Source organism: Mirounga leonina, unplaced genomic scaffold, assembly GCF_011800145.1.
Source record: "Mirounga leonina isolate KUSES-001 unplaced genomic scaffold, KU_Mleo_1.0 Mir_151, whole genome shotgun sequence".
Taxonomy (NCBI): Eukaryota; Metazoa; Chordata; class Mammalia; order Carnivora; family Phocidae; genus Mirounga; species Mirounga leonina.
In genome coordinates, this window is record NW_023270377.1 from 25947855 (window position 1) to 25960047 (window position 12193).

The 12193-nt window shown below is 41.0% G+C and overlaps 1 protein-coding gene across 3 annotated transcripts in view; it reads right to left on the reverse strand.

Moving 5' to 3' along the window:
• The window catches only part of UNC80 (unc-80 homolog, NALCN channel complex subunit), a 228768-nt gene that overhangs the window by 53811 nt on the left and 162764 nt on the right, over window positions 1-12193 (reverse strand). For all 3 annotated transcript variants that reach the window (XM_035007254.1, XM_035007252.1, XM_035007253.1), the window contains 6 exons: window positions 11189-11275; window positions 7148-7331; window positions 5464-5558; window positions 3989-4078; window positions 3155-3256; window positions 331-511 (listed from right to left, as the gene is read on the reverse strand). In XM_035007254.1, coding sequence (XP_034863145.1) covers window positions 331-511; window positions 3155-3256; window positions 3989-4078; window positions 5464-5558; window positions 7148-7331; window positions 11189-11275 — 739 coding nt within the window. The remainder of the gene's footprint in view (window positions 1-330; window positions 512-3154; window positions 3257-3988; window positions 4079-5463; window positions 5559-7147; window positions 7332-11188; window positions 11276-12193) is intronic.

Consider the following 12193-nt stretch of genomic DNA (forward strand, 5'->3'; position numbering starts at 1 on the left):
ATTTAAATTAAAAAAAAAAAATCCTGCTTATGATTAGTTAAGAACAGTGGTCTCAGTTTGCTCCCTGGAATCGCAGCATCAACATCCCTTGGGAACTTGCTAAAATTCAAGTTCCCGGGCTCTATGCCAGAGCCACTGAGTCAGAACCTGGGGAGGGTGGAGCCCAGCAATCTGTGTTTTATCAAGTCCTCCAGGTGATTCTGATGCACTGAGGGCTGAGAAGCACTGCCTTAGAGAACTGTCTGCTGGTTCAGATGCTCTCCAGCCAAGGACCAAACAAGGGCATAGGAAGCCCAAGAAAAGAAATGCTTTTTTTTTTTTTCTTGATACCTTGTGGATCACTGAAGAGTGAAAATTCAGCATCAATAGCACTTCGGGGGAATGAGGGTAGTCGGAGGAGGTCTTCCTGGAGCATGGAGACATGGGACTGTTTGTGGGCTGTGGGGATCTTCTGCGTCAGGGAGATGAGAAACAAAACCCGCCCGACTTCCTCCAGCTTCCGAGTGAACACCTAGCCACAAACAAAAGCAGGAGCAGAGGAAACGTAGAATTAGCAACTCTGAGATTAAAAGGAGTGAAGACGTTGAAGTAAAATCTTTCATGGCAAACAGGGCTGATAAAAAATCAAGGGGTGGGGGGTGGGTGTTGAATTGAGGGAGAAATGGTTTTTTTTCTTTACCACATAGATGGAGCAAACAATGCTTGATTGACTCTCACTTCCTGTATCCGCCTGCTCCCCAGAAGGAAGTGTTTCTTAGGGGTTTGCAGGCTGGAGGAGCACAATGAAAGCATTGTCAGGAATCGTTCCATATGAAATAGAGCCCATTTGTTTGGATATCATAATATGGAAGACCTTTTCCAACAGGAGCCAGTCAGTTCCAAGTGTCTCTACCATTTCCACAGATACCTTAAGCTGTTCTGGGCTTTTCTCTTAAAAAAGGACTGAAATGGGATCCAGGAAGAACCTATCTTGGGACAAAAGCTGATGGGCCTAAATGGCGCAGACAGGATTCTCTTGGTCCCTTCTCTTTGTTCCTTTCCTGTTGATGATGGGTGGGCAGGGAGTGTGATGAGGAGGTCCATAAGCAGTCCGAAGCTGCTGAGGAAACTCCAGGGCCAGAACCACAGGCTTGCATACTACTATCTCCCTGCAGAACTCAGAGAGAAATCTTAAAATTCCAACTTGGAGTGTACACAGAACGAGAGCTCCATTTTATGCAATTTTTAAAAAATATTTTATTTATTTATTTGACAGAGAGAGACACAGAGAGAGAGGGAACACAAGCAGGGAGAGTGGGAGAGGGAGAAGCAGGCTTCCGGCTGAGCAGGGAGCCCAATGAGGGGCTCAATCCCAGAACCCTGGGACGATGACCTGAGCCGAAGGCAGACGCTTAACGACTGAGCCACCCAGGTGCCCCATTTTATGCAATTTTTAAAAACATGTTCTTAGACATAAAAAGAACACACTAGTGAAGTGCTATTGTTGATAATGGCTTTAATTCTTTTGCTGCCAAAATCAGGGGCTGGGATAATTGGGGGTAATTATTTCAGAAATTATATACACTTAAGATCTTACAGTTATGTATACTTTAGACCCAAGACCACACACTCTGTAATACTTGCACTATTTTCTTCTTTCAACTGCTATTCAGGTAGTTTATGCTAACTATACTTTTAATTACTTAAGTGGTCTAATTCTATGCCATTCTCATTCATTCCATGAAGTTGTTTTTGAATAGTTTGATGCCAAATTAACCTTCTTGCAGAAAACTGTGCAGAAAAACTGAAATGATAAATTATCCTGAAATTCTTTAGACATTTTATTAAAAATTAATGAATATGGGGGTGCCTGGGTGGCTCAGTGGGTTGAGGTCCAATTCTTGGTTTTGGCTCACGTTATGATCTCAGGGTTGTGGGATCAAGTCCGCTGTCGGGTGCACTTGGCGTGGTGTGTGCTTGAGATTCTGTCCCTCTCCCTCCGCCACCATCCTTCCCCTTTGGGTGCATGTAAGTGCACTCTCTCTCTCTAATAAATAAAATCTTAAAAAATACAAAATAAAAATAAATAAATGAATGTAACACATAGACCATATTAAAATTGTATCATTATTAGAATTGTGGACTATAGGGCTCCTGGGTGGCTCAGTTGGTTAGGTAACTGCCTTCGGCTCAGGTCATGGTCCTGGAGTCCCGGGATCGAGTCCCGCATCGGGCTCCCTGCTCGGCGGGGAGTCTGCTTCTCCCTCTGACCCTCCCTCCTCTCATGCTCTCTCTGTCTCATTCTTTCTCTTTCAAATAAATAAATAAAATCTTTAAAAAAAAAGAATTGTGGACTATAGCTATATTTTGCATACAAAATAGTGAATTTCCTTATTCTTTTCTTCAATCATAAATTTAAGTACAACTGCTTGATTCTGTCTCCTGTTTTAAGGGAAGTTAGTAACATGCCTAAGGTCAGGTGACTGATCAGTGGCAGAGCTGGGACTGGGTCCAAGTTTCTGTACCTTAGCTCAGTGCTTTTCCCAGGCATAATACATTGATCCCTTTTATTTTATTTTTCCCAACCAGTGTAAACCTCTGTGGCAACCTTCCAAGAACTGCATTTGTGTACTTCCAATCCTGTTTTATAAAAATGTGAGAAGAAAACTTGGAAACTACTAGGTAAATAAATTCGAAGATTTCTAGTGTTTATTTTTTATTTTTTTAAAGATTTTATTTATTTATTTGACAGAGAGAGACACAGCGAGAGATGGAACACGAGCAGGGGGGAGTGGGAGAGGGAGAAGCAGGCTTCCCACTGAGCAGGGAGCCTGATGCGATGAGGGGCTCGATCCCAGGACCCTGGGATCATGACCTGAGCCAAAGGCAGACGCTTAATGACTGAGCCACCCAGGCGCTCGATTTCTAGTGTTTAGATACAACGATTTGTCATAGCATTAATCCAAATGAGTGTTCTTTGATACCTTTACATTATGATCCAATTTATGAAAACTAACACACTATTTTGGGGAACTATTGACCAAGGGCCTACCCATCCACTTTCTCGAGAGAGGATTGTATCAGAATCAGAATCTTGGGGTTGGCAACACATTCACTGATCATCTATCCCAATGACTTGGCAAAACCATATAATAAAATAGAGGTGGTCAGGCACCTGTTTCTGAATGAGCTCCTGTCCTTTCTCTGGATGCATATGTACCAGGTTCAGCTGTGGAGATACTGATCTCCGGAAAGGATAAATATCCCGAACATACGTCTGTGGCAGGATTACACAAAGAGAGAGAGAGAAAAAAAAAAAGAGTTCAGATGATTATCAAATGATTAAATTTTACTCTGATTTCCTCTTTACCCAAAGGTCAAATGAAAGTTATGTATTTTCTAAGGGTTTTCTCATTTTATGCTCTCGAATTCTATAAAATCCTATGGAAAGTAAACGCCCACCTCAGGAAAGCATCAAACCACGTAGGCTTAGCACCCTTTCCAAACACTAGGGTGCAACATCAGGAGCAAAGGAGCCAAAGGCAATTTAATAAAGGGCATTCTGGAGGAAGAAGGTCACTGTAAAGTGACGTCTTGAGGTGCCCTTTGGTCATTAGGTCAGGTCACCATGGTCATGCTCAACATAATAAAAAGAGGAATAACAAGGACATTAAAATTCCAAGTAGACACACATATTTATTATATGGGCAATTTAATTTTTCATCAGGAGGTAATAATAATGAATGCTTTATTTGCCTTATCTCCTTTAATTATTGCAACCTATGATAGATACTATTATCATCCTCTTCATTTTACAGACAAGGAAAATGAAGGGCACAAAGGTACAGTGGCTAGTCCAAAGCTACACTGACAGTAAGGTGGTGTAACCTAAGTGGCCATACTCCTAACCACTGAACAACGATGCCTCCCTGAGTGAGAGCAACATTCAGGAAAGGCATGACAAGTTTCCGACACAACTCAACAGGAGTGCGTCACTGTGCAGTCTCACCTTATTGTAGTGGATAAGATTCCATCGTTTGTCCATGAGAAAATAATGGGTTGACTGAGATTCTGGGATATTAAAAAACTCCAGACACTCCTAGAACAATAAGTATAAATAAATGTTTATGGAGAACATATTATGTGCCAGGTAGTAAGCTGAAAGATACAAATACCAAAACAAGGTAACTTATAAGGATTATAGATCTTATATACTTTTTATATGTATATATATATGGATACATATTGGATTTGAATACACAGTTGCCCAAAGAATGATATAATCCAGACTTGTAATGTAATATAAACCAACTGCTCTCAAAGTGCTAAAAGATGTGCAATTATAAATTCAGACTGCAGAGTGAACTGTGGAGGTACAGTGGCATCTACCGGTCTCAACGTCAGGAAGAAAGCATGTTCGGTAACGCCATTAAAAATAATACAAGCTACAACACATTGAGCCATTATTGTATACTGTATTCTGAGTTCAGTGCCTTCCATGTAGGTAACTTGTATATCCTGCTCTAGTACCCCAGTACTGGTGAAAAAGAATCTGAGCCTGGAGAGGTCCTGTTCAATTTAGGTCACGCTGGTTATGGTGGAACCGGGGTTGGGACTTCCTCTGTTTACCTTCCTGCCATTCAGCCTGAGTAGGAAAATGGAGTGGTTGTTGAAGTTTGCTTCACTGGGCCTTAGTAATTCTCTGGAGACGTCTGGGTAAGGCCTGAAGGAGGCATTTTGTACCGAAATAAGATATACACGTTTGGTACAACTGAATTTTTCAGAGGTCTTTCCTGCTTCCGTCTTGGCCTGGAGCTGTGTTCCAGGAAATCAGTTTACCAAAAGTTTGGAATCCAGATAGATGGGGAATAGCTGTAGTACTTTACCTTAAAAGCCATACAGGCATGTGTAACTATGGATTGGCTTTCTGCCAAGGGTCACAACTGCCATAACCATTAAAGGACTTTCTTGACTCACCCGATTTATTCTAAGATATATATGTTCTGCTTCTCCACCCATTTCCGTCCGTGGAAGTCAGACTGTATACCGTGCAACCAAGTGCCAGAGAAAGGGTCTCTGGCAGGATCAGCAGCTGATGGAGCCTGCCTTAGCTCCCTCCGTGTGCAACCCCAGGGCACCTCCAGAACTACCCCCACGTGATGTCAGGGAGCGCTGAAGCAGGAATCGACAGCACTCCCGGGGGAGCTAGTACGCTTGAGAGTGTCAAGATGCTACTTCAGCTGAAGAAGAAGTGGCATGCATTTACCTACCTCAAAGCAGAGCTATGATGTCGGTAGGTGTGGGGAAAATCATGTGAGGAAATGGGGGAGGTACACGATAGCGGAGCAGATTCTACAAGAGGTAAGTCAATGCATGTATTTGTTTGAAGATAGGAAAATGCCATTTAATTCTAAATGGGATGATCAGTGAAGTGGCCACAGACATTGTGCTTTAAAAATCATTTCTGTTGAAAGCCATTCATACCTTGAGCAGGGCTTCGAACTGAGTGTCTTCATGGACTGGTAACTGGGTTGGGATATCACACTCATTCTGCCCATGAACCACCAAGGTTTTGGTACCTACAGAAGGCAAATACAATCATAAGCTGAAGTTCACTCTAGGAAAGTTTATCTTTAAGGCACAAAATATTAAAATATTATCAATGGGCTGATATTTTTCTTGTTATGATTGTTACTTGTAGTGAGTGATTATGGTAAACTGTGTGTTGCCCTAATATCCCTCTTTTATAGTTAAAATAGATGTTTTAAACTTATTTACTGACTAAATAACAAAAGCTACCATTTATGGAGTTCCCAATACTTTGACATGTATTTCATGTGCATAATATTTAAATCTCACAACAACCCTATGGTATGGGCATTATTATTTTCATTCTACCAATGAGAAAACAATGGAAATGGACTCTTACAAGTAAGAACTTATAAGTAACTTAGTCAAAGACACGTTTATTTAACAGAAAAGTCAGAATTCAAACCTTATGTGTTGCAACAAGTAATATATCCCTGTATTTTAAATGAGATGATCACGCAGTAATGGTTGAGAAAATACAAAAAGAGATATTAGCAAAACCATGACAAGTACCTGGAATGCAGTTTAAATTTACATTTTCTGTATTCTACTTGGCTAGGGAGTTAGTACTTATTCTACTTCATTCATTCATTATAAGTGTTTGTGAACATCATGATATACCTTGGCTTTTAATGAGCTGTTTTTAAGCCTATGAATGACAACATGAGTTTCTTTGCTATAATAAAAACTGATCACCTTGTCGGATAACCTGTCGAACATATAAATACACAACTTCCATTTATGGAACGCTTGCTATGAGTCAGGTATGACAGCAAGTATTTTATCTACGTAAATGCATTGATTACTCATGATTGTGCAGTATGAATCACATCCTTGTTTTACCCATGAGTAAAGAAAGCTTGAAAAATGATGTACTTTTTTTTTTAGCTAATACTAACTGTATTAATAAATGGGAGTAACATGACTTTAATGCAGGCCTCTACATTGCATACCCTGTGTTCTCATCTTTATATAATTGTGCCTTTCTCTTTATTTTAATACATGGATCATCTGGTATTTTCTTAGTCACTGCACCAGGATAAAGACTCGGAAGAATTTCTATCTTAAAGAAAAGCAAGCTATCAGGAGTGAAAAGGAACCGTAGCTCAAGTTTACATCACACTTCATGTTCTTTTGTTGTTCTCCTTTCTTCCTGCTTGTCCCTTTTCCAATTTTTCATAAAGCCATCTCTCATAGAGTTTACAAAGATCTGGGGTCCATGCCATGCAAACAGTATCATTCCCCTTGCAGTGCCAAACATTCATTCAGAACGGCTCCCCATTCAGCCGGCCCTGTGTGATAGACTTAAATACATCTTCAACCTTGGCCGCTCTTCAAGGACTGATTCATGTGGATTGGTTCTGATGTCTCCCCTTTCATCTGGCAATCTCTGACTTTTAAAGGGTCTATTGTATTTCTTCAGATTGTATTAAACAAAAATTCTTTGAAGTCCCCAACACCAGGGTCAGGACTCTGAAATTTTTCTCATGAATGAAAGAGGCGGTTGGACTTTAAAAGGGTTATTTATACTCTTAAACAAAGAGAAAAGTTATGTCATCCAACAGCGGTAGTGGGTTACCTGGCATGGAAGCGGTCACCAACAGCTTTACCTCACACTGCTCCTTCTTCATGGTCTGCTTGAGATCCTTGAAGAACAGTCCCTCTACATAACCCACCACTTCCCACAGGAAAGTCAGGGTGGCCGAAATGGCGTCCATCCCCCACTCACAGGGGGTCCGCACGAAGTACATGATTAATCCCACCTAAAAGAACAGGGAGAGGTCACAAAACCACGATAATCCTGGGCAAACATTCTCATTTCCTTGGCTTTTGTTTCTTTAATCAAATATTCTTTTGTGCCTTCATATTCTCCGTTTAACGTTTCCTCTAATACTTTTCAATGGCCGTGAGCAAGAGGGTGGAACCGGAAAACCAACCAGAACAGGCTGCCATACATTTTTGCGTTTCACGGAAATGGTGATTTAAGACAAAAGCAGAACACTGTTTTTCCAGGCTTCAAGTCGCTTGGTAGTTCAGGTGCTGAGGCCACCCCAAATTAATCTCTACAAGATGTTTGCTGAAACGGTATTTGCAGATTGGATTATGTCTAGCGGTCTGAACCAATGATCACTGTGCTTGGCTAAATTGGTGACCTTAACAGATTTTTCTTTGTGTCCCCTAAAATCTTGAAAAGCTCTGGGTCCTTTTGCACATATTTAGGTTGACATAAAATGTCTCATCAGGGTGCCTGGGTGGCTCAGTCAGTTAAGCATCTGCCTTCAGCTCAGGTCATGATCCCAGGGTCCTGGGATGGAGCCCCACATCAGGCTCCCTGCTCAGTGGGGAGCCTGCTTCTCCCTCTCCTACTCCCCTTGCTCTCTGTCAAATAAATAAATAAAGTCTTTAAAAAAAATAAAATAAAAGGTCTCATCATAAGGTAATTTTTTTTTGTTAATAGGAGAATATATTAAACATTCTCTACACTGAAATAAAAGGCAGATTGACTGTAATTGGAATGTGTATTTCAACAAATTTTGATGAAAGAGGTTTTAACTACCTTATTCAACAGTGCACAGCAAAATCATAAAGAAGTAACATCAAAGTTTTCCCCGCCCATGGCTTTATTGATTGTTTCTTGAAAAATTTCTTAATCTTAGCAAACTTTCTAGTTGTGTTGAATCAGCCTACAGGGTCACTAACTTAATCTGCTTTGGTGGTTCTGAAGGCTAACCACCCTAATGAGTGTTAAACCTTACCTCTAGGAGAAATCTATCAAAGACAGGAAAAGGTGGTAAGTCCTATGGGTTTGTGTGTGTGTGTGTGTGTGTGTGTGTGTGTGTGTGTTAGCCGGGGGTGGTGGTGCAAGAAGGTGATTTTACTAAAGCACAGGGACAGAACCCATGTTCAGAAAGTCCTATGGGTTTAAAGTGCCTTGATCCATCAGAAATGAGGCTTCCTTAAAACTCATGCAGTATATCAGATTCTTTCTCTGTCTTATACATCTGTCAATTCATCTGGTGATATCTGGGCTGGTCAGGGTGGGCCTTTCTTGTGGACAGTAGAGGATGATGTTTGAGATGGCAGGCATGCTCACGAAGTGTTAGTGCATATTTGCAAGTTGAGGATTTGGAGATTTATTCCTTAAAACTATCTGAGCACCAAATCCCTTTAAAAGTTTTCACATACCCCAAGATGGGCTCAAACCCCAGGGTGAAGACCACTGGGTCAAAGTTAAACAGTCCCTAACAAAATTAGAAGAGATGGGTCAGTGGTCCCAACATGCCCACTATACATATCCTTAACAGTCATTAGAAAAAAGAGATATATAATATGGGTAATGGTTTAGAAAGGACTCTACCCTTCACTGTTTTGCCATTCTGACTAGAAGACCCCCTTTCTAGTCAGAATGGCATCCATGTACTTGGGATTTGGGGAAAGATAAGGATTTAGAGAGAAATGCAAAAATAGGAATTTATATTCATGCAAAACAGGGTTATACAGCAAAGCCAAAGTGTTGCCAGCTCTTTTCTCTATTAGCTTGTCAATTACCTAGCTGGGAAGACCTATGTCTGCCGTTAAGGCTTATTTGGAGTTGACAGGGAAGAGTACGGCAGACAGGAAATGAAATGTCCATCGTCTTATCCCAGGGCTGAAGGACAATGGAGAGCAACTGTCCAGATAAGTATCTCTCCTACCCAGGGACCTGAGGGAATGGGCAGACACACTGAAGGGGCATTTGCCTCCAGTCTCTGACAGAAGTTCATCTTGGGGCCTTTCGATACCAACCGGAATGCCACACAAACATGGTAGGGCACATACTTAACCTGAGGAAGGCCCTACATTTGGCTTTGAGAACCTACCTTTGGCTTTTGTGTGGTGTATGCAGGACCAAGAAGTAGCAGAAAGCTTGGCTGGAGAGCTTTCTGGATAGAATTGCCATAGACTGGTGTCACTGAGTATAATGCTCTAGCCAGAGGTCTTCCTAAGCTGGAGCCATATGGGACATGCAACCAGAACCTAGAGGGGTGTTTAGCACCAGCAGGAGATGAGGTGAGGTTGTCTCCCAGCAAGCACCACTGGGAGCCCGAAGACCCCAAGTCATAGCAGCCATGGGCTTTGGTTTCCACCAGCCAGGCATCTAGCAACCGGCCAGATAAAGAACATTGTCTCACAAAGGGAGGAGCCGGAGCAAACGTTGGACAAGAGACAGAATGCTGAATAAATGTCGGGGTGCTGACAATACTGACTCCAATCTTGGCCGTCCATCTTGTTCATGTCCAGTCAGTGACTTCCCTTGGTGCTGCGTGTCCCAGGCCCCTTGGAGGGGAATGTAGGTCCTGACCAGAATGCTGGAAGGCTTGTTCTGAGCTTCCTTCTGGCACACAGATGCTGCCACTTTAGATAACTACCCTTACACCTCACCACCATGCTTGCTCTATAAAAGCTGTGGATTAAGGTCTGGACTTAGAAAATAGCTGCCTAGCCCTTGGATCGGTGTCTGCCCCATCTTCCCTGTCAGTAAGTTACTCTGAATACAGTTCCGTATGAATGGTATGGAGTGGCTTGCTTCATTGTTCCTTCGCAAAGTGACTTCTCCATCTGGAGGATATTTTGCTGTCCTTCCTCCACCTTCCAACAACAAAGATCTTTTTTCTCTCCAACCCCACATAGTGTTTGGAGATGAAAGAAGTTGGAAGGGAGGAGAATTCCTAGAGACTAAATATTTTTAGCCAAGAGAGACTGAACACTATCCAAAGCTACTATTTATATTTTTTTATCAGTCTGAACTTAAAACTGGATTGGACACTTATTTATATTCTTTTCCTTGTCAACCAGCTGGTGGGCACTCAGGAGAAAAACCAAATCAGTCATAGACAAGAGAAAGGGATTACACAATTTCTCTGCACATAGGAGCTGTAGTGTTAAATTTTTCATTCTGCTACAGAGGCATGTGGATACCTCTTTTCTTTCTCTACCTGCTAGGAGACTGACAACAGTAAGGGAGAAAGAAGAAGTTCTCCCAACACAGACATTCATGCAACCATCTATCTGGATTAAGGTGCAGTTTCAAAGAAGAGGCATTGAGCTGAGAGCCCCCAAACTGCGTATCCATTTAGGGTGTAAGGCGGAGATCCTAAAGAAACTGGTCAATTCTGGAGGGTTCAGGAAGGAGCTGTCTGGACGGTTTAAAGCAAAGATAGTTGCTATGGAAAAATACACTCACAAATACTTTCCATCTAGGGCAATATTTGCCTCTGTGTGTGTGTATGTGTGTGTGTGTGTGTGTATTTTAAAAGAGAGATAGGAAAAGGGAAAAATGACTAAAATGACATATAAGTTTTCTCAACAGAAAACCAAAATTAAGAACTAACATAAGCAAGTTGTATAATGCCATAGGAAGACAGAGATGACACTGACATTGAGTGCCCACCACATGCCAAGTAGTGTGTCAAGAGGGGCTTCCCCATACAAACAATGGTGAATATAGCTGACCATGATCTACCTTCAGTCAGATCATTAATGGGAATTTATTGAAAAAAATTCCCTAGGACTTTTTCCTCATGTTGCTACTTCCTGATTGGAAATGAACATTTATAACTTACTGGAGGCGAAAACTCACCAAGTAGTTGAACAGGATGTGAGACGTCTGAGCAGGAAAGTCTCCAATATTTAAGAGAAGTTTGCGCAGCATGTACATTAACTCATCCTGAAAGAAGAAGAGAATTTCTACATCTCATTCAGTGGCCACGCTGTAGGAAATAAAATTAACTTCTTAAAAAGTGGGGGAGGCTCTTACTTTTCCCTCTTGTTAATTTCCATTATGTTTGGCATTTTAATATAGTATATGTGATACTTATTAAAGAGTATTTAAACCAACTATTATACCTTCTCTTAGGAGCTAAACTATGGAATCACTGAGCAGTAGTTAGACAAATTTTTTTTTTTTTAATAAGAATTTAGACTGTGTCTATTGGTCATAGGCAAGTCATAGGAAAGTGGTACATTTAGTCAACTCTATTTGCTATGACTTCCACGTGTGATGAAAATGTAAGGCAGACCTATCTTGAGAAGCCAGTTAACAAATATAGTTTAATGAACTTCACAGGTCTGCTTCCTAGGTTTTGAGTCAAAGAGATAAAGCTAGGTCGAGAGAGGATAAATAGAGATGTCTGTAATTAACCTTAGCTTTCAGAAACGAAACTTAATTCTTCCAACAAATAGGACCATAACACAGAAATGAACAAATACTTTTTAATCATCAGTGTATTTTGCCATTGCTCAGAAAACTACTTTTATTTCACATACTCTTCTTACAGGTGGCCTGCTACATTAGATTTGAGTAATGGACAGTTTCAACATATTCTAATAATCTTACCTGCATCACAGACTACTAAGCAATCAGAATTCAGGAAATGTACCCATTACTAAGAACACTATACTGAATTTAATCTTTGTCTAAAAGACTGAAAATCTTTCAGTATCTTAGGGTCATCACTATCCTTGTACCAAACACATATGGAGACATCAGTCAATGGACCAATTTGAAAGAAAACAGCAAAGTTTAGTACTGCTCATCATTAACATTACCTAAAGCACTTATTTGCTCTGTGTCAGACATTGATGT